This window comes from Asterias amurensis, chromosome 13, assembly GCF_032118995.1.
Source record: "Asterias amurensis chromosome 13, ASM3211899v1".
Taxonomy (NCBI): Eukaryota; Metazoa; Echinodermata; class Asteroidea; order Forcipulatida; family Asteriidae; genus Asterias; species Asterias amurensis.
The window spans coordinates 14525022-14548519 of record NC_092660.1 but is presented as its reverse complement, the minus strand read 5'-3'; the positions used below and the strand labels follow the sequence as shown (position 1 = coordinate 14548519).

At 39.0% G+C, this 23498-nt stretch overlaps 3 protein-coding genes across 4 annotated transcripts; 1 reads left to right on the top strand and 2 right to left on the bottom strand.

The window, feature by feature from the left end:
• Window positions 1-268: 268 nt before the first annotated feature.
• LOC139946264 (5-hydroxytryptamine receptor 4-like) lies at window positions 269-1072 on the bottom strand. Its single transcript, XM_071943885.1, has one exon. The coding sequence runs from the start codon at window positions 1070-1072 to the stop codon at window positions 269-271; it is 804 nt and encodes a 267-aa protein (XP_071799986.1).
• A 2007-nt stretch (window positions 1073-3079) lies between these two features.
• LOC139946155 (uncharacterized) lies at window positions 3080-5242 on the top strand. Its single transcript, XM_071943775.1, has 2 exons — window positions 3080-3290; window positions 3691-5242. Exon 2 carries the CDS (start codon window positions 3850-3852, stop codon window positions 4504-4506), a length of 657 nt encoding a protein of 218 aa, XP_071799876.1. The 5' UTR covers window positions 3080-3290; window positions 3691-3849; the 3' UTR covers window positions 4507-5242.
• A 788-nt stretch (window positions 5243-6030) lies between these two features.
• Window positions 6031-22615, bottom strand: LOC139946464 (elongation factor 1-delta-like). Of its 2 annotated transcripts, XM_071944130.1 has the most exons (12): window positions 22537-22615; window positions 20741-20887; window positions 17466-17543; window positions 14799-14892; window positions 14192-14292; window positions 13660-13737; window positions 13003-13069; window positions 10949-10995; window positions 9464-9479; window positions 8941-9003; window positions 7979-8094; window positions 6031-6992 (listed from the first exon to the last, which is right to left on the bottom strand). In XM_071944130.1, exons 2-12 carry the CDS (start codon window positions 20852-20854, stop codon window positions 6954-6956), a joined length of 813 nt encoding a protein of 270 aa, XP_071800231.1. In that variant the 5' UTR covers window positions 20855-20887; window positions 22537-22615; the 3' UTR covers window positions 6031-6953. The 2 variants fall into 2 exon arrangements, with proteins under 2 accessions (XP_071800231.1, XP_071800232.1); XM_071944131.1 differs by lacking the exon at window positions 17466-17543.
• Between the last annotated feature and the right edge of the window lie 883 nt (window positions 22616-23498).

Below are 23498 nucleotides of genomic sequence, written 5' to 3'. Positions count from 1 at the left end.
AAATTAATTTTCCATCGTGGATAATAAAGTGATTTAAAATTGAAATTGAAATTGAAATTATTAGGGGTCTATAATATGACCTTTGTCGTCAAACCGATATGCGGTAGACTGTTCGCATAGAATTCCGCGGCCGAACCACTTCAAGTTTTTGACGAAATGAGCTGAAACAGTTACAACGCCACTTCCATCATGTCATTGTTTTTTTCAAGAAATCACGAAATACAAGTTTCAAACTGAGAAGTGCTAATCTTAAGCTCGTCATTTACTGTTACTGGTCCCGTTTGGTGCCACACGGGAAGACCGTCCGTAAAAGTTTGACGAACCCCCCACGGAATTCCTTGCTCCGGAAGGCGTACATCATAGGATTCACCGCTGAATTACTGTATAAAAGATGAAATGAGAATAACTTGAATACTGCGAGTTCTTCCACCGTGAATACCACATCAGCACAAGACACAAGTGAGGCGGGTGTGTATTCCAAGATGAATATCCCCATGATGAGCCCAACCGTCTTAGCCGCCTTGAGTTCCAACCCAAGTTTCCGCTTACTAAGATGGAGGACTTGGGTCTGTTCCCGAATTCGCCGTCGCTGCTCGCGAGCAACTTTGAAAATCCTCCAGTAGAAGTACCCCATCATTGTGAACGGGACGAACGCTAGAAAGACGACCGCTGTGCACCGGTAGCTAAAGGGGTGAATGAAGAGAAGGTCGCAGTAACCCAGATCGTAGGTACCTAAGCTATTCCAACCAAAGAACGGGACCAGACTGAGCAAGATGGCGACCGACCACGACGCGAAGATGAGGAATCGGACCCGGATGGTTGTCATGTGGCCGGGGTAGTGTAGCGGTCTGGAGATGGCTAGGAACCGGTCGTACGCCACGACCACGAGATGGTTCGCGGACACCGCAAACGACACGCTGGTTAGTTGACTCCCAATCAGACAGACTAGAGGGGAGACATCACCCACCACGCCCAGGGCTAGCGTCACGTCGATTGGGATGCATAGAAACGCAACAGACAAGTCTGCAACGGCCAGGCTCGCAAGAAAAATATTAGTCGTTGATGAGCGCATGTTTGAGAACAGTACAACTGACAGCAGTACTAAAGTATTCCCAATTGTTATACCCAGAAATAGCACGGCGTCAAACACAAGAAAACTTACACAGTAGGCTGTTGTCAAACTCGTAGAGCAGTAAAGTTCCAATGCGGTCGAAGATGCGTTTAGTAGTTCCATAATTCTTCCGAAAATAGACAACTGCTTAATTTCGAAAAAGGTACGACATAGCTAGCTCCTCTTGCTCAAATTGAGCTGGCTGACTAACACTTTGTGTAGGTCCTCGGTGTTTTGTCATGGGCAAGAAAACGTGTCAAGCTTGAGTAACAGAGTGAGCACTAATGATCCACAAAATTATTGCTGGCGAAGAAACAACAGAGGGGACCTTAATTAGTGGTTGCTGGGTCATAAACCGTCAAAATGCAAACAAAGAGTCGGAAATTAAGTCTCGACCTTGCCATGGACATCTCATCTGTGGGGATGGGTTTGTGTGCGTGTGATCCGTTTATGTTTTTTTTCTTCATCTGTTGCTTGGCTGCAAATAGCAAACAGAACAAATATAGATACTTCGAAGTGTCTACAGCTATAATTACATTGTTGTTTAGTCACCGATAAGTGCAAACACTATAATGACACAACCTGTATCTAACGAGTTGAAATTGAAAGTTGTAAAAGAAAAATAGATTAAAGCGTTTTCAATTTTGGGGATGGCATTCGGTTAATGATGTGGCATGGCATCTAATTTAAATTGCAAGGTCCAACTTTCGCCGGATAAATATTGGTTGTGGGAATGTTTTCTCTAGGATCGAATTGATAGATGATGCCGTTTCAAAACGAATAAATACACACAGTTTCGTATGTGACACGAACTTGCACAAAATACACGGAGAAGGGGGGGGGGGGGGGTTCCCACCATATCTAAACGAACTGAACAGTCTTATTTCCTGTTTATCCGAATACTGGCACTAATTGTGTTGTTTGATGCGTAATCAAATAACAATAACAAAAATTAGCCTGTACTTTCAAATAAGTTTAAAGCCAGTGGACACTATTGGTAATTACTCAAAATAATTGTTAGCATAAAACCTTAGGCCTACTTGGTAACGAGTAATGGGGAGCTGTTAACAGTATAAAACATTGTGAGAAACGGCTTGCTCTGAAGTAACGTAGTTTTCGAGAAAGAAGTAATTTTCCACAAAATTGATTTCGAGACCTCAGAATAAGACTTTGAGGTCTCGAAATCAAGCATCTGACACAACTTCGTGTGACAAGGGTGTTTTTCTTTCTTCCGTCATTATCTCGCAACTTCGAGATTTGGTTTATTTTCTGCATATGTTTAGATACAACAAGTGAGAAGACTGGTCTTTGACAATTACCAAAAGTGTATAGTGTCTTTACATACATTGGTTAATGATTGGGAATGACAATTGACTAAGTTTGGGTTTCCTATCAACCGCTATGAATTAAAAAAAAACCGTTGAGCCCCAAAACAATAGAGAGCAAACAACATAAAGCCACTTTGAGACACGGGGCAGAATTTGGGGCACTGTTTTTGTAGACACCCTAACGTAACCAAACAGTAATATGTCCACTACAAAAAGGTTTACGAAGAATAACATTATTGGTGTTTACAGTGGAGTCCGAACACGCATACAAATACAAGAGTGTGTTTATTTTCATCTCTTTCACATTGAGTTGTCTCCCTCATCAATTATTGCCAAAACCCAAATCTGTTTTCTAACCCATGCCAAGGACTTACCCTCCTCTCCACCCCGTGCTAACCTACGATCTTACAGCCCCGACTAGCTCATAAGATAGTCTTGTTTCAAGTCGTTGTTGTTCAATACCACTCAACACTCCCTCGCGCACATAACATACGTATACGTAGGCCCTCAACAAGAACGTCTTGCAGCAAGACTAGCTCTAAGACTGTCCCCGAGTTCCCCGTCGATATTGATTTATCGACATGTCGACCCCGTACGTACAGCACACATTAATAGTTTATCATGTAACGGGACCTGGAACAATACGTTCCCCTGTACTCTAGATACACATACAAAGGAATGTAACTGTTTATCGTTGACTCAGTAACGTGTACTTAGGGCGACCTGAAAGCCGAATTAGAATGAAGTTGATGTTTGGTGAAGAAAGTCGGCATTTTCGTTTCGGACAGCGGCCTACCATAGATGGGCCTACTATTGACTGAAAACCGTCTTCAAGGAGCTGCAGAAATGAGGCAAGTTTTAATAATTGATTTCGAATTGGGAACCTCAACTGATTCTACCTTCATGATACCACATTCCGGCCTATATTATTAAGTTTCTTCGTGTGCAATAAAAAGGGGCGTACTCAGGGATCTCTATACGCCCTCTCTTCGGGCATACAAAATACTTTTTCTTTGTCCTTCCATGCACACGACGGGTTATTTTAAAGAATTTTTAAAAACGTTCTTTTTGTGATCAGAACACGTCTGAGAACAAGATGAACATCACTTTAAATTCGCACATTGAGGAGGTCTCAACTTTCGAATCTCTTAAAACAATCGATTTGAGAGACGATTTGAGGTGAATAAGGAATCTTATGAAGCTTGTAAGTTTGTAAACTAAAATGATTGTTTGATTTTTCCCTTTTTTCAGAAACCGAATGGGAGTTGTCTACTAAAGTAAAGCATGTCGGAGGTGCAGTGTTGAAACAAATTGAACAACTTGGACCAGAACTTGATGAAGTTCTTTAAATGGAATCGTGTGACTGTTTTTGAAAATGTAAGGTTTTATGAGTGCTAATTTGCTTCCAAGATGTCAATTGTGATACCTAAAAGTGACCAAAGATGGCCAGTGGAGCCAGAACAAAAAGGAGACGGTAAGAAAGTTGGTGAAAAGAAAGCTGTCAAGCAGAGTAAAGCCTACAACTCCGCCAAGACGTTGAACGACCGAGAGCAAAGGAGACTGACAGTAACTCTAGACGTCTACAAAAAAAATCTCCGATCGACTACCCATTTCATCAATCTTGAACAGAAACAGCTGAGGCGAGAGTTGCAGATGATCAACCCAGACATACAGGCCGACCCGGCCAAAGGGTTCTTCTGCCCGAAAGGGGTGACTCACGAACAAGCCGAGAAATTGAAGGATAGTCGACGGGCGAGTATGCCGGTCGCGACAAGGAGCATCTCGCTAGCGGAGTTTGACGAGATGCGCCAGAAAAGGAGCATGAAATCCCGGGAGGCATTTGAAAGCTCGAGCAAGATACCGGGGTTGGACGGGGACGAACCACCCACGGAGGATGATCTTGTGAACCGGGCGAGGAGGAGGGGCCGGAGGGGGGCGCTGCAGATACCGGACAAACCCACGGCTTTCAAGTCCATGGCCAGGGTGAATGTGAGCCAATCTGGGGGAAATACAGAGGCCTCGACGAGACAAGCTGCGTCATCGATGAGAAAATTGAACAAACACTGACCATAATATATGCAGGGGAAATCTGTCCCATAATGCGAAATTAATATAGGCTGGGGGGGGGGGGTCAAGGGTCAAAAGAGGGAGATATCAGAAGAAGTTTGATGTACACAATTTGTCACAATATGGGGGACTGAATCTCCCTCCTGCTAAACCTACATCCTAGGGAAATCTGTATGCCGGAGATTTCTGTCCGGTAAAACTGGAGGTGGAATCAAAATGGGGAGCTCGGTGTCAGAAGAAGTTTTTATAATAATATACACAATTCACCGTAATGGTTGGACAGAGTCTCCAGGCAGGGGATAGAATCTCATGCCAAGCCTGGCCGACTGTGTAAACGTTATACCATAAAAGTCGTTTCATCCCAACATAATGCAATCTATTTCCAAGTTTCATGAGTAGCATTTATACAGGAATGGTAGAAGTGATACAATAGTTGCAGACAATGTTCATGGTTTTTTGTGAGCCAGAAGAAAATAGTGAACCATGCACAATTATTATTCAGCATTTGCAACATTTGAACACAGCTGTTGCGTTTTTTAAAGTTTTTTTTAAAGGTGTTCAGAGTGGCCTACTTTTCTCGTATAGTGACCTCATTTCAGAGGGGATATTGCACATACACGTGAATGAGCCTCATAATAATATGAGCTTCATAATCGTTAAGCTTTCAGACTCACCCTAAATATTTTACAGCTATAAATGACGGTAGCTCTTCAAGTACAACCGATTGAAAACCACTTGCAGATCAAATAAATGTTTGTATATAATCATAACTGCAGTATGCGTGTGTCGGTGTCAGAGTTTCTACCGGGTCAATATTTGTTTATTTTGTCGAGTTTATTTTTGGAGATGTAAAGGTTCCGTGATAAATCATCTATCTATAGACGTAGCTTCGTTTCCTTTCACGTGCTGTGTATAGTCTCCTATAAAGGTACATGTACTAGCCTTCCTTTCATAGGCGTTAGTTGTGAATAAACCGACACCACACAACTACTCGTAACTCATATGAGATGCAAGGCAAAGGAAATCGCATTGAATAAAGACTGTCAAATCACTTGACATGACATTACCATGACAGAGTAGGAGGGGGTGGGGCGGATACCGCCATGAACCAAATTGTGCACTAAATGTCCAAAAGGGTAGAACATGGGTGGACATTTGCTGCATTAGACGTCATTGCAAGGGTTCAATTAAAGGCAAAACAGGTGACCCTGTGTTCACAGGTCAACCTGTGATCAAGTATTGGACTGCTGGACTTGCAATCACAAGGTTGTGGGTTCCAATCGTACCAAGCTAACCACTGATTCCACAATATAATAAGTCGTCTAGTTACTGAATCACAGTTTCTTGATTTGTACAATTCCTAAAACCAGATGTTAAACTTATGTTTGCATGAGAGAGATTGGCCGTTAGCAGCTTGGCATTTATATCCCTTGTGGGAGCTTTGACGAGTTCCACTGTTGACAAGATCATCGAAACAAAGAAACAAACAAACAAAAAACAAACTTCAGAAAATGGATGGCTGTGTATATTCAATTAATTCATTCTTTTATTTAAATTACAAATCAACCACCCCATTGTGGGTTGTGCTCTCTGCAGTAATAAATCGGTCATGTTGATAATGTTCAGTTTTGAAATTAGTTAAATACAACTGAAAACTCAAATCCCACTCCAACAGCAAGATCAACTTGCAGAGGATGATAAATTTTGATTTGATAATAACCAATGTTGCTAGATTGCTGTTCTCAAAAGGTATTGTTGTTTCTTTGTAGTACTGAACAAGTACCGCTTATTAAATGAAACATACCTTTAAAGTATGGAACAAACCGATTTCAATGAAACTTTCACAAACCAATAGGCCTACATTGATTAACAAATGGCCAATTCAATCGAAGCAGATTTTGGTAAGGGCCGCAAAAAAATGCACCCCAGGCTTTATGAAATTGGCCCCCGCTCTTGAGTTAATGGTTCAACAGTGTGTACGCTGAAGTATCAAGCCATTTATTGTGAGGTACTACCACATATTGTGAGGTACTACCATTTTTCTCTTGAGGTACTACCTTATGTTCTGAGGTATAACCATGACTATTGTGAGGTACTACCTCATGTTGTGAAGTACTAGCATATATTGTGAGGTATTATCACATTACTGTGAAGTGCAACCACATGTTTTGAGGTACTACCTTATACTGTGAGGTACAATTGTGGAAACTATACTTGTTCCTTTTTATGTAAATGTTTGACCTTTCCTACGACCATCACTTACAGGAGCAGACGCATGAAAATGGGTCCAGTCCCCGGGTTGAGTTTTTAGCAACAAATGAGACGAAACTGTTAATGGAAAGTGGGCATTTAAGAATAGTTTGTAAATTCTATCAAGGGTAATATTTCTAAATCTGTGTTTCTGGTGTTTCTGGTGACCATATTTTGCATAGCTGGGTTTTCGTTGTCTAGACTTTGTTGAAGGCGGCGATGTCAACACTTTGAACCTGAAAGGAAAACGCAAAAACACATTTTAGCCTTCGAGAAAGACTCTGCTAGGTTCGAAACATCAGGCCATTTACTATATTTTGCAAAACACATTTTTAACAGAGAATTTTTTTTTAATTTAATTTACTTCAGTTTAATTTTATAAATTGGTCCTACCAGGAAGGCAAATTTCCCTGCATATGTACATGCAATACACATCAAAATTACACAATCTTAAATATTACCGAATATAAGTTATAGATCAAATAAAAATTATATCAAATAATAAACCACAAGGGAATCAATACAACAATATATTAGCAGAAAGTTATTTTAACTAAATTTGCTTAATGGATGGTCAGTTTAAAACTTGGCATAATTGAATATCAACGAAAAGGAATTTCACCGCCAGTCTACAGGTCAAATTCGATGCCTTTTTGGATTGAATATTGTCAAAATCTAGGAATGAACTACAAAATGAAAATGGCCTTGCCCTCTGAAAGATAAAATTTATTTTAAATCTTCAGACATAATTCTTTGGTGGCAGGGGCTGTCCAGAATAAGGCAAACACTTTTGAAAATTTTTCATCAAAGCAATGTGCCCGCCCTCCCAGCCCCCGCCAACACATAGCATACATGAATACAAAAATAAAGAAAATCAAAAGCATATTATTATAACAAATCAAGATAATAAAATATCAATCATAGTACAGAACAATACATTCAATTAAAAAAGCATGAAACACTGATTGGACACAAATGTTAAATCTCTTAGGGCAGGTGTTGGCTGTGAAAAGAGCCGGTTTGGTCTCGATGTATCAAACAGTATACTCTGCCCGTCTCCAGGAGAATAAGGTGACGTTACAGGCTACATGGTGTGCATGCAAATACTACATCCACAAAAGACATTCAGGTTAATTGAGAAAAACTTTTGACAATTGCATAAAAAAAAGCTGCACTTTATCATTCATTCAAGAGAAGGAGAGGAAAACAAGAATACACTTACAAGGTCTTCAAATTTGGTGATCTCCTCTTCGAGGAGGTCTGTGCCGACTTTGTCATCTTCTACAACGCAGGTGATCTGGAGCTTCTTAATTCCGTATCCAACTGGTACTAGTTTAGCTACATAAAGATTCATAAGGGACAGATTGGTTTTAAACATAAATTTGGTCGAAGAAACTGGACACATTTGGTTATTACTCAAAATATACATCAGCATAAAAATGAGCAACGGAGAGATGTTGATAACTGTTGAAAGCATTGTGGGAAACGACTCAGTAACAGAGTTTTTGAGAAGAGGTAATTTTCTCACTAAAAAAAGCTAAAGTAGTAACGCTCCTAAGATTCAAATTTGGGGCCATAAAAACGTTATTTTTACATGACCACATAACATCGAAGTGACATGTTTCTAAAAATGCTTTACACAACCGAAAGCTGCTGTAAGCTTCTAATCAAAAGTATTTATTGCCATTAATTTGGAGAGTGATTACGAAAGGTATACCTTCCCTTTAAATCACATCGGTGTACAGGTATAAACACATTTCTTATTGGTTTGAGAAACCTATGATTTAAAGGAACACGTTGCCTTGGATCGGTCGAGTTGGTCTTTGAAAAGCGTTTGTAACTGTTTGTTACAAAATGCATGGTTGTAAAGATGATTTAAAAGTAGAATAAAATGATCCACAAAAATTTGCCTCGAAATTGCGTGGTTTTCCTTTTACTTTGCAAACTAACACGGTCGGCGATTTATGGGAGTCAAAAATTTGACTCCCATAAATGGCGGACCGTGTTAGCCAACGAGGTTAAAGGAAAACCACGCAATTTCGAGTGATACTTGTGTGGATCATTATATTCTACTTTTAAAACATCTTTCCAATCATATGCATTTTATAACAAACGGTTACAAACGCTTTTCAAAGACCAACTCGACCGATCCAAGGCAACATGTTCCTTTAAGTAGTGACTTACATGCTCCCCATTTCAGGCCATCGCATTGAACAGAGCGGACAGCTTTCTCAATTTCAGCCATATCTGCATTTAAACAAGAAAATGTTAGAAAACTATCAGTTTGTTTATATATTTATTTATTTGTTTATTATTTATCCTCGAGAGAACCTCTCAGAAAAACATTTTTCAGAGGTGCCCAGCACCTACAACATCATACGAAAAAATGCGCCAAACATTAAAAAGACATTTTAAAACGATAATAACAGCAAAATGCATAGAGTAAAAACAACTGCACAAAATACATACAAATAAATGAAAAAACACATTTTGTAAATAGGGAAAAATAAAATTTACATGAACTAATAACAGTTTTTAAATGCAAGAATTTAAAATACAGAATCAGCAAAACCAAAAAATACAATGGAAGCAAAAACATCTGGACAAGCCACTAGTACACATATATCAGATCATCAAAAAGCATTGAAAAAGTAAGTGGAAACAGGTCTACATTAACAATAATTACAATCAGGAAACAAAAAATTACCTGTCTCATCATCCCACTGAAGTCAGTGATGGGCATCAAAGAAAAAATAAGGAAGAGATAAAAAAAAGGAGAAATTGTAACAAATTGTTAATGAAACAATCGTTAAATTCGGCGCAAACACTTGTAGAAGTACTAGTCTTTCTGTATAGGGATAAGATTTTCCAGTTAAGAAAATTCCTGAAAATGGCTTGAGGACCTGGGCCCAATTTCATAGACTTAGCGTAACGGCTGATTTTGTGTTTACGCACAGGTCAAAATGCATTATGACAATTAACCAGACAAAAATATCAAAATCTAAGTAGACAACAATTAAACAAAATAATAAAATGTAAAGTAACCAGTTGAATTATATAAGAAAAATTAAATTATACACATTGCACATACATGTAGATTTGTCTGCCTCAAATGGATAAAAAGTACATTAAATTAAACTTTAAAAGACTGTTAGCAAAACAAAATACTTGTTCAAAATGTGGGTGGAAAGTAAAATGGTGTGATTTGTCATTGCATTTGATACCCTTCCAGTGCAAAATGTTGTCAACTACCAAAACATCTGAGAAAAATGGTAATTTCCCTTCCTCTGTAAGGGAATTTACCTTCAAGTGAGCTTAACATACCATAAAACAAAGAGTAAGAACAGAGTAATACACAGAAGGCGATATTGACCATGCTATATGGGTCAACATCACACAGAATTTATGTTCAAGTGAGCTTGACATACCATAAAACAAAGAGTTAGAACAGAGTAATACACAGAAGGCGATATTGACCATGGTATCTGGGTCAACATCACACAGAATTTATGTTCAAGTGAGCTTGACATACCATAAAACAAAGAGCTAGAACAGAGTAATACACAGAAGGTGATATTGACCATGGTATCTGGGTCAACATCACACAGAATTTATGTTCAAGTGAGCTTGACATACCATAAAACAAAGAGTTAGAACAGAGTAATACACAGAAGGCGATATTGACCATGCTATCTGGGTCAACATCACACAGAATTTATGTTCAAGTGAGCTTGACATACCATAAAACAAAGAGCTAGAACAGAGTAATACACAGAAGGCGATATTGACCATGGTATCTGGGTCAACATCACACAGAATTTATGTTCAAGTGAGCTTGACATACCATAAAACAAAGAGTTAGAACAGAGTAATACACAGAAGGCGATATTGACCATGCTATCTGGGTCAACATCACACAGAATTTATGTTCAAGTGAGCTTGACATACCATTAAACAAAGAGTTAGAACAGAGTAATACACAGAAGGCGATATTGACCATGGTATCTGGGTCAACATCACACAGAATTTATCTTCAAGTGAGCTTAACATACCATAAAACAAAGAGTTAGAACAGAGTAATACACAGAAGGTGATTCAATATCACACTGTTGTTGCCATGGATCCACCAATGACAGTCTAGGATTCAAGCTTGCTGGGAGAAAATGAGAAATATTGTTTTGATTGAGCTTACCGGTTTGACATCCAGAATGATATTGGACTTTGCAATGACGACTTTTTCTGTAGGGAAGACAACAAAATATCCATGTCACATTAACGTCCGTCGATATATCGAAAATACTCAAAAACTCGATATTTTTTTGACATCGAAATCGCCGATGTCACTTTTATAAATCGTAATATCGGATTTTCGATATATCGAAAATAATTTCAATGTTTTGAAAATTTCGATGTTCCTAAATGATATCGAAAATACCAAAAGAGTGTCCGATTATTTAAAAGAAATCTGTGTTTGAGTATTAGAAAAGCCGTCGTCGTTATGTAGTTTCATCATTTTGAGTTGCCCTATTAAATAAAATACGTTTTACAACCAAGTATGTCTGCTTGTTCTTTGTGTTTTCGCCATCAGCCGCCGGCCCGCCGCAGAAGTTCACGACCCCGCGGCGAGCGCTCGGTAAAACCTCAAAAGAAACCGCCGCTGCTGCCCCATAGGCTGTTTAAGATGCAACTTCCCATTGCGCATGTGATCAAAATCAATGCGTCTTCACCCCGCAAAAACTTCCCCGAATCAATAAGACAAAACAAAACAAGGAAGAAAACGATCTTACGTTATACAGTAAAATAATCTTTCTAACAATCCAAGGTATCGTAATGGCGTCATTTTGGTCAAATAAAGCCTACATGTTGTGTTGTTTTCGGTAAACAAGCTAACATTTCCGAGGAACTTTATGCTTCGCAGCACAGACCACGCTGTCGGCGGCTATTGCGTGCGTACCAGTGAAGACTATGCTTTTGTACGGTTTAAGCGTGCACACCAGCGTGTATGCCCGTTTGCCCAAGCATGCACAGACACGTGCAGTCTTTGGTCAAGGCGGTAACGCGTGATGCACTGCGTTATTTCGACAATAGAGGGCGTTCTAGCATTCAATGTTTCTTGCCTTTGTTATAGAATGCAAAGTAAAAAGACTACGAGCCTTTATTGGAGACTATGTGACTGCATGCTGCGTGCGTTGTATATTGTGATCGCGGAGTGGTAGGTCTGTGTTTTGCGGGACTTTCTAGTGATTTTTTTTCGATGATTATCTCAACCATTTTCAACCGTAAATGTAGTCCGGGCGCCCGTCGGACAACTTGATTGACACTTCTACATCAATGCATCGGCAACTGACACCTTAATGTCGGCGAGTCACGCAACTCACAAAGGCTCTGTGTCATTTTGAGACGGCCAATCATGGCCAATCACGAATCGAGAATTGTGGTGAGCGTTCACCAAATGGCCAAGCCAGCGGTAGCGGTGATCATACTTTGTTGTAAAATCAGAAATAATCGGGGCGGGACTACGCAATTTGAAATTGTTTGAACTACAAACAAGTTCGGGGGATCAGACAAAAACAGGTTGAAATGTAACCCTATTAAACTGTCAGTCTACGGTATATATCTTTCTACCTCCATGAGTATACCACGTGCTGTTTTTAGGCTTCCATCTTGCGCGCGGGAAATACTCGATATATCGAGTATACTCGATATTAAATTTTCGATATATCGGTTATGGGAAAAAACCGACATCGACGGACGTTATGTCACATTAGTAACGGGAAAAGAGTACATGTAAACAATATCGTTTCTGAAAATATTTTGGTGCAACAAGACAAGTAACACTGACACTCCTAAATTCTGACATAATGGAGGATAGTGGAGGAATGAGGGCTGCAGTCCCAAATAACAAGTGAGAGCAGGACAGACTACGTATGATAGCACAAGTTAAGAGTTTACAACAGGCACAAAAATGTTGTTGAGAGCAGGGGGAGAAGGCCTTCCAATGCACCTACAGCAATTGCTGTGGTGCCCTGTGCTTTTGCTGTGGTGCCCTGTGCTTTTGCTGTGGTGCCCCTTGCAAAGTTCGAGGTACAAAAGTAACATTTTCCTCATATAAGTCCCCCTTACCAGAGGGTCACTACTGTACCCCTTCAAGAGCAATGTTCGAGGCCTTGGGAGGAATTAAGACACCCCCCACACCCCAAACCAACCCACCCCTCCATCCGTGCCTGCAAAGAAAAAAAAACTTACTAGTTTTCTTTTGAGCATCCTGTGCTGCTTTTTTCTCAGCTTGCATCTTTGCAAGGGAGTCGTCTTCCTGCAAACAAAAAGTAACCAAATAGAAACAAAATAAGCCATGCAGCCATTCTCTTACTCTTTATAACATGTTCAAGTGAGTTGACTGACCACTCTAAACCATACAACTGTAAGGGTTGTGTAGGCTGACACAAGTGTGCACAGAACTAAAACATGCAAACAAGTGTGTACTGGGTGGATGCAATTACCACATGATATGGTATTGCAGGCTGGCATAGTTTATCAATCATTCATAACCTAAGTGGATGATATTGAATGGTCACACAGTAGGAGGGACGAGTGTGTATTGTGTAGACATTCATCACACATCAAATTGCAGGCTGGCACAGTGAATTATCACCACAGACCACAGTGAATGATATTAAATTCAAATAGTTTAGAGAGAAGGTACTTCTGTCTCAAAAACTACATTACTTCAGAGAGAGCTGTTTCTCACAAAGTAAGTTTACTATCAACAGCTCTCCATTGCTCTTTACCAAGTAAGTTTTTAAGCTAACAATTATTTTGAGTAATAACCAGTAGTGCAAGTGCCTTTAACATGCAAAATCATAAATAAGATTGGGCTCAACTGTTTTAATCTTAAAGACCTACCTCATCATCGTCATCACCGAAGAGATCAACATCGGAATCTGAGTCTTCTTCTTCTTCCTCTTGCTTTGATGCGGCAGGCTAAATATTCAAACAAAACAATATCAAACAAGAATAGAATTAACAATCAGGGTTTAAAAGTTTGTATCCTGAGCAGTGTTGTAGCCACAGTGGGCGGTGCTGGGGTGGGCTTGCCAAGAACCAAAAACAAAAACTCAGATGGGTTGGACACATCCTACGGAAACCCGCCAACGAGCCACTCAACATCTATGCTCAATACTCCCCATCGCATGGCCGGCGCAAACAAGGCCATCAGTGCTTACAGTACCCCCAAGTACATCGGAAGATTAGTCTCCCCAGATTTTCTGCTCTCCCTGCTTGAGATTCGGAGAATAGCACAAGACAGGAGAGAATGGGAAAAGCTTGTGTCGGCCTGCTGTGCAGCCGACTGATGATGATGATCATCATCATCTTTCGGTTTCAAACACTTTTAATAGACTAACTCGCCCAATCCCTTTAATATACAAAAACTTACAGGTGCAGATGCGGTGGATTTAGGTGCTCCAGAGGACCCACCCTCTAGGGCGTTGACCCTTGCTGTCAGCTTGCTGACGGCGGCTTGAAGATCGGCCGTGACTTTGGAAAGAAGCAAAACATTTTCAAGTCATATATCAAAACATTGGAAAGACATGAGAAAAATTGGTGTGAAGGCGCTTGGCTAAGTAGGGCAAACCAAGTGTTTTTTCCTTTTCTTTTGGCTGCTTAAATTTAGGGTCACTGATTGTTTTTGTTCAATGTAATGCTGATTTATAGGTGAAACTATAAAGAAAGATACATACAAAGCCATAAGTTTAAGCTGAATACAATATCTATTTGCCAAGAAAACAGTAAAAACTGTCACCGTCTGTTGGCAAGAGCGTTGAAAGGTACCCATTATTACCCCTGGCATGCTGGGAGAAGCAATAATATTAAAGCATCTTGCTCAAGGACCACAAGTGACATGACCGGGATTCGAACCAACACTCCGATGACTTAAACACCAGAACTTGAATTCAGTGCTTTAAACCACTCTGTCATGACACTCGGCACAATCAAAATAAAAAAGTACACACATACTGTACATAGAATGGTTTGACCCTTACCTTGGCGAAGTTCAGCATTCTCCTTCTCTACAGCCCCCAACCTTGCAGCTAGTTCAGGGCTGTCCACTGTCATGCCAATTCCGAGACCGACACCCTTTAAACAATTTCATAATAAATTTGACAAAAGTTACATATCAATCTTTCAAAAGTTCAAAGTGTTGCTGTAAACAACTGACACAACTGTGCAAGTCTTACGCACATTTGAACTATGGAAGCCTTTAACGTGTGCAAGTTTGTTTCCTTCACGCACTAAAGCAATGAAATTGGGGCCAAAGTGGCCCAAGAAAATTTTTAAAAGCGCGCAAGACTTGCATGGTCTTTTACACTTAACCAACATGCTATTTTGGTCAATTATTTGTAGTAAAAAGAAAATATTTGGAAGTTGTTTTCTTTCCTACTCAGTGCTTGCAAGGGACATCATAATTTGATTGATTTATAAAAGATTTTTTTAAACACAAAAAACAATTCCAAATCATAGAAAACAATCCTAGGAACTGTATGTGAAAATGTAATTGTTCTTTGGAAAAAATAAACAACACAAATTACTGAGATCAAAATAAATTAGTCAAGCAAATCTCACACCTATTCAGTGCTGCCAACATGTGCATCTTGCCATCAGGAACATTTTGTAAACAATCAGGATAGTCAAATTGCATTCAGCATTACAGGGAAAAAGGTTCCATAATCAGCAGTGTTCTGCTCAAATGCTTTGGGACGGGTATTCTCAAAATACCAAATGTGCCCGTTCTAAAATGTAGCAGGAATTGTTTGCGCAATTTCCCGATAGAGCAGGCTGCAGGAATGGTTTGCACAACAGCGCAATATGCCGATTATGCAAGAATAGTTTGCACAATTTGAACAGGAAGATCTTAAAACTTTTTTCATCAGAACATGGAAAGATTGGTTAATTTTCAAGGAACTTTCTGCAGACAGGGGTTGGCAGCTCTGAATGATTATTGGCATCAACAAAAACACACGGACAAAAGTTAGTACGCAACACATATGTCCACAATATTAGTACAACAAAGGTTCACTACACACATCTGAACTAAAAACAGTTAAACAGCCAAAGTACAGACTAGAGGTGAGAGGGTTACTAAAGTATATGAACAAATCAACTTCTCCCCAACTTCACATACAATGAGACCATACAACTATAAGGACCATTTTGGGGTACGCGATACAGCACTTTTTCATTGTTCATAATTTGTTGTGACTGTAAAGAAATAATTTAAATAGAGTCAACTTTTTGTGTAAACTGAAGGAAAACAAAATAGCTGCCGACAGTGTTCATACTATGGGTGATCAACCATACATGAAAAAACCTGTGATTTGAAGCAACTGAATTCAGCTGTTGCACCTTTTAGGTATTTAGATAAAGTTTTCTTGAATACAACTTCATTTCAGAGTGAAATATTTCACACTAAATTATTCTGGTATGAACTTCATAAATCAGTAAGTTAGATAAATAATAAAGATAGATAGGTGGTTTATTATTTGAAAATACAAAAAACATCACACAGAAGATTGAATTGCGTCAAAATTTCCATTAAAGTTTTTAGACTAAAATTGATCAATGATGTGTTTTATCTTTAACAATCCTGAACAGTCTTTAATACCTTCAGGAGGGGAGGAAAATCATAATGTCGATGAGGGACAAGAAGGAACGGAACAAGTAGCTGACACTGATGCAATGAAACATGCAATAATTAATTGATACCTAAGGAGTAGTGTGTGTTTTAAGTACCAAAATGATATTCCAGACATGGTTGTCCCCAATTTCTTTAAATGAAATTAAAGACACTGATGTGAAAACATAAAATCAAATGATAATAAAAAACATGTACATGCCCACAGAAGTGAAATACATTTTTGAAGTAGAGTGATTTTAGAAAGATGAAAAAATATATTGATATAAGATTCTTTGATCACATGACAAGAAACGGTGACTGCCCTATATTCCGAAGAACCCTATAGATGTTCCGACACCACTATGTTCCAACAACCCTGTTCCTAAAACCCCATGCTCCGAAACCCCCTGATGATTTACATGCTAGGATTAGGGTTAGAGCTTGGGCCAAGGTTGAGATTAAAGGAACACGTTGCCTTGGATCGGACGAGTTGGTCTATAAAAAGCGTTTGTAACAGTTTTTTTTATTAAAATGCATATAATTATGGCTGGAAAGATGTTTTAAAAATAGAATACAATAATCCACACAATTTGCCTCGAAATTGCGTGGTTTTCCTTAATGGCCGACCGTGTTAGTTGACGGGGTAAAGGGAAAACCGTGCAATATCGAGGCATGTTTGTGTGGATCATTGTATTTTACTTTTACAACATATTTCTACCCATATATGCATTTTATAAAAAAACGGTTACAAACGCTTTTCAAAAGACTAACTCGACCGATCCAAGGCAAGCGTGTTCCTTTAAGAAAATACAATAGAGCAGTGAGCACTAGGGGCATTGTAACATACAAGTAGGGGCATTGGAACATAGTGGAGTTAAAACACAGATGTAGGGGAGTTGAAACATAGAGATGTTGGAACATACATGTAGGGGGGAGACCCAAGAAATACACAATATTTAAGTTGGTGCACAACATACTGACAGAAAGAAAGAGTAGAGCTAGTCCGTTGAGCATGTTTGGCGTTTTTGTTACTCACAGTGTTCAGTGTATTTGTGATTGTCTGTCGTGCACGTGCGATCTGGCCAGCTAGGTCGGACTGGCCGCCTTGGGAGGCCTGTAGAATGAGTTCAAATATAACGACAGGTGTGTTTAAAGACACTGGACACTATTGGTAATTGTCAAAGACCAGTCTTCTCACTTGGTGTTTCTCAACATAACAAACCTGTAAAAATTTGAGCTCAATTGGTCGTCCAAGTTGCGAGATAATAATGAAAGAAAAAACACCCCCGTGTCACACAAAGTTGTGTGCTTTCAAATGCTTGATTTCCAGAACTCAAAATCTAATTATGAGGTCTTGAAATCCAATTTGTGGAAAATTACTTCTTTCTCGAAAACTACATTACTTCAGAGGGAGCCGTCTCTCACAGTGTTTCATACTATCAACTGCTCTCCATTACTTGTTACCAAGAAAGGTTTATCAATTATTTTGAGTATTTACCAATAATGTCCACTGCCTTTAAGCCCTTTTCACACTACTCTATTTCCCAGGGCAAAAATAACGGCCGGCCCTTTTCACACTTGGATTGCTTTACCCCTGATCTACCCCGGCAAATAGGCATACCCCGGGGAATAGCCACCCCTGCTCTGGAGTAAGGGTAAGCGCATACAGCTATACATATTGACTAGAGCGCTAACACCCCGTTATACACGCACTGACTAAGGTTTTGAAGCCGTGTGGGCGCATCCATGTTTATTTACAAACCAATACAAAAGCTTGAAATTTTGTACGGCAATTGTACGGCTATTTGCATGATAGTGCATTTGTTCTTTTTTATGTGTCATCGAACAAGAAAATGTGAGCGCACAATCTGCTGATGAGCGTGCAAACTGCGAGCGTCATGTGCGTCATGTTTAAAAGGCGCGTATATTTTTTTTTAGTACGTCAATCAAGCCGAACAAACGAATTTCGTAGTGGGACGTACACGAATGGGCAGTTGCTTACGTAAGTGCACACGCCGAATGTAAAAAAAAATCGCGGCAATGTGTTTTCTCTTAATATTAAAATCGTTCCTTAGTCACGCAACACATCAAACATGTCTTCAAAACGCAGAGCAAGTTAGCGCTCTAGTCTATAGAGCTATATGAGTAAGCGTAAAACCCTGGGGTAATTTTAGAATGTTCAGTCGGAACCCCATGGAACAGGGACCTAGGACAGTTTGAAGGTGCGCCGGGTTACGCTGGGATAACAGAGGGGGTAAACAAATTCCTGGGGCCTCCCATGGGATGTGTTCCAGTGGGATAAGAGAAACAGTGTGAACAGGGCTATAAACTGAAGTGGGGGACGGGGTTGGTGGCATGGATGGTGGAGTCAAGGCTTCCTGATGTAAAAATAACCCTCTTAGGGTATCAGCAAATTTTATAAGTGCGCAGTTTGGGGTCCACTTCCTTTTTCCTGTAATAAACAACCTAATAACCCACAATGCAAATTGTTTATAATTTTTTTTTTATTTTGCTGTTTTCAGCAATGAGCATTTGATTTGCTTTTTAAATCAAGGTGCTACTTTTAGTGCTTTATGAATTTGATGTTTCAATAACAAATATTTGTTATATTAAAATGCAGTACACATGTGCTTTGACAGACAACAATGACAGAGAAATTGAATCTACTAAAATAGCGGACTCAAAAAGCAATGATGGGCAAGAGTGTTACAAGTGAAGTCAGAGAGCAATTTCGTAAAGCAATTTTTTCAAGAATGAAATTTAGACTGAACTTATTTTGTGCACACTGAATACTAATATTATTAAGTACAGATCTTGAGTAGCAATGGAAACATTTTGTGAAACTTTTAGCTCTGCTTTACAAGAGAAATTGTTCAACGAAAGGTGAGCGAGAGACCCTGACACCATAGCTTAATTTGCCAAGAATAGCCAACCAGGCCAATTTGTTGCTGACGGAAATCAGCACTATGACTTGTTACAGGGGTGGGTGAGAGCCACTGCTGGCAAACAAGCATTTTTAGTTTAGTCAACAGCATTTGCAAGACCCTTTTCCCCCAAAGTATTCTTGCTACACAGTGATACAAAGATTTCTCAAATCCAATCTGTTTTGTGTGGTGCTAATATTGCAAGAGAAAAAAAAAGATGAGGGAATGTAAAAGCAAATGACTTTCAGAAGACAACCATTTTTCTCCACAAGGTCTAATCCAGGTTTACCATAAAAAAAAAGATAGGAATTAGAAACCTAGCGAGATGATGTAATGCAGTGTGAGAAATGTTCAAAGATGAATAATATAAGAAAGAGACATAATGAAAGGCATCACTTCCTAACCTTTAAAAAACACAGCAAATAAACCTTGACTGACTGCACTGAAGGGCCAACTGATTATTTTTCTTCTTTTTTGTGGGGATTTTACAAAATAATTTGGAGAGTAAGTAGGAGCGCATTAACACTATGACGTAAGCCTGCCACTCTGTATAGACTGTGAATGTATGTAACTTAGGTACTGTATGTGCACTGGCCATCATATCACAAAAGGCGTCGCCCTATGCGACGGCCGACACCCTTGAAGTAACTGGGTCAATTAATATCTTTACTAGAATTTTCTTTACAAACAAACACTCAAAGCAACAGGTTGTTAGCCCGACATTTTAACACCAAAAAACTATGCAACATTTGTTTTGAGTTAAAACAGTTTGTTCAAATGACCCCCTGCAGACGCGAAGTGCACCCTTGCAAAGTGTGGATCTACCATTTCCACCATTTTGGCGGTCAACTACTTTGCGTACATCTTGTCTCCCAAAATGGCGGAAAACTATAGGGCAGGTAAGTGCGTGCACGTTTTGCAAGGGGTCAATAGGTTAGTATCTATTGATCTCAGTATCCAAATGGGACAAAAATCACACAACAGCACAGCACCAATAATATTTAAGAGGGGAAAAAATTTATAAAAATAATAAACGTGTGATGTGGTTTGCTTTTAAAACAACATTCCCAGCTTCACCCACCACCAAAGAAAACCAAATCCCTGTTTATCAAGTGGGTTTGAAATTGAGGGTTTGGGTTTGGAATCACACACCTAGAAAAATCCAGGCGAATTTGTTTGCACAAGGCTGTGATTTCCATATCAGATATAAATTGTCCCGAATTTCAAATGTACTTTCATTTATTAAAGAAAATATTGAAGTGGTACCACTGAAATCTGTAAACAGGGTGCCTGCAAGAGCCAGTTGATGATTTGTGAGCTAAGGGCGCAGGTAATTTTGGGCAAAAACAGAAAATGGTTAGCACCAGCCTTCGTTGATTTAACGCACCTGTACTTTGAGTCCATCAACCTGCTTAGCACGATGCTCCTGGTAAGTACGTTCGGCACTCTCCACCTTGGATTTGTCAAACCAAATATTCTCGTGCATCATGGGGTTTGCCATCTTGAGTTAATTGTCTTGGGGATCTGTTGGGGACTTCAACAACACCAAGAAAAAAGTACAATAGATTAGAATATGGAAAAAGATGTTAATTTTAATTAAATTATTTGAGAAAATAGAATTAGCTGACTGCAAACTGCTTACCAACCAAAAGGACCTATGGAATGAATACAGTCACATGCAATTTGTTTTGATAATTTTGTCTAAATGTTATATTTTTAATATATTTTTATGTACAGTCACATAATATTTGACCCTTGGGCCACGATTTGTGGTTTTAATAAAATACAAATATATATAATATTGAAATACAAAAAAAAGTTAATGGTCTGACATTTGACCCTAGTAAAGTTTTTCTCGTAACTAAGTGTATTTATTTATTACACACCCAAAAGCGCATTTAGTTCAAACAGGCTTGATAGGAAACAGAAGAAATGTTCATTTTTAGACGCGGGAGGAGAAAATATCCAACAGGGAAAACCCAAGCAAACAGGAAGGGACTGAAAAGCATGGAACGACCCCCATCAAGAACTTCCTAATGGTGTAGACGTTTGTGTGATACAGACATCTGTTCTCCAGTAAACTGTGATGTGGTATCGGGGACTACATATAGTGTAGAAGAAAAGTTGCACATTTTAAATTTTATGTGAAAAACTTTTTTGAGCAGCATTTACTGTTGGTTCACAATCATGGATGAAACTATTCTAACCATCGGTGCATTGCAGACCAACACTATTCAATTCCAAAAAACTTTTCACATGGTACTGTAATGTTATCGCAAACCTCTTTTATTTTAAGTAGGATGTTTTAATTATAAAAAAAGACGGTAAAGCGTTTCCAGCATGCTCATATCTTTGGGTTGGGACACACTTCAGAGTCAATGACAAATTCACCAGCTAACAACACTTTATAAGATGATCAAATCAATGGTGTTGGTGTAATCAAAGCTGAACACAGCCACATTTTAGAATCAAAACTGCAGAGGGCAAGAAAGGGCGACGAAAATCAGTTCAAAATACCCAGCATCTCATCAACCACCAACGAATTGTTTCTTTTCCAACAACACTGAAATTATGGAATAATCTGCAACAATCCCTCATTATTGCTCATAGATTCCAAATCCCACCAAATCTTCAAAAGTAATTACATTCACAATCTAGGCCTACTAAAGTAATACTAATAAAAACAAGAACAAAAAAAACTATTATCTATTTAGACGACACTCTCCTGACCATACTACACTAGCTACTACTAATTCTAATTTACAACTTGTAAAGTACTTGTCAAGTTCCCCAGAGGATTCAGTCAGGGGGAAAACCTACCAAGTACATAACTGTTAACAGTTAGTAGGCCTTTTGTGTTTGGAATAAATGTGTTCTAGATCATGCACACGCCCTCTATTGTATCTATTCTTATGAATTACAGAAGACGTCTGCCACGACGACGACTCGGCCATACAAAATGACAGGCGTACAGCACATCCCCTTCTCTATGCACAGCCTGAGCTGAGATTGTACTAAAATAAAACAAAACCTAGATTTTATACTTAATTATTCAATCGGTATTCCTCTTTTTCACATTAACTATTCACCAATGAACAAATCAATAAACAGTTACAATCTGAAGTTTACTTAAACCATAACTGCAGACTTAAAATGAAAAAGAAACACAGGAATTTTACGTACAGCCGGTGAACAGTGATGGACCACGTTGAAAAGAACCACAATTCGTTTCCAACTGGCTGTGTAAACATTTCGCTCGTCCCCGCATATCTTCTCAGTATTGTTTCGCTCACACCACACTACCGGGATAGAGGCAGTTACAAGTGTTGCAATTTAGTCAGGTACCCTTTGCATACTTCCTAGTTGTCGTGTGTTTTATGAAGGGAGGAAGAGGGTTTGGTTTAATTGCAGACGACTCTAGATTTTGCATTTTGATGGTTAATATATTGAGCTTCAAAAACACCTTTTGTTTTTCATTGTAAAATTTCATATTATGCTAAAACTTTTATTCTTTTGAGGCTCATTGGAATAAAATGTTCCGAGAAGAAAAAATCAGTACATAAATTATAGGTGACTTCATCTGGGACATCTTTTTATCAATAGACAATTTGATAATACTCATTTTTCATTTATGGTAAACATTTCAGGTATTGGGGGGGGGGGTCATTTCATCGAAATAGATTATGCCTATAGTTATAAATATATATTCATAAATACCTCAGACAGTTTCGCTATTCCTATTGGTGGAGAGCGTGTCACATGGGTGTGTATAACTGTTTATTACCAGTAAAAAGTGTTGTAACATAGGCGTGACACGCTATCTTTCACCTGTGCTTATAAGACAGTTTCTTCATTCCTATTGGTCGAGAGCAACGGCCGAGACAGTTGTGCCACATCACGCAATGTGCGCGATGCGCACAGCATTCCCTTATAAGGAGTTGTTTACCCGAGGGCAGCGGAGGGCCTTTCCATTTCATAGCTGGAGGGGAGTTGTGTTGAAAGAAATCATTGAACAATTAGAACTTTTGCATTTATTTTACTTTTTGACCAAAAGTGTTGATGTTTTTTGACCTAACAGGTATTTATGAATGGGAATCAAAGTGTGTTGAATCGGTTTTCAACTAGTGGTTTAAACTCACCGAGGC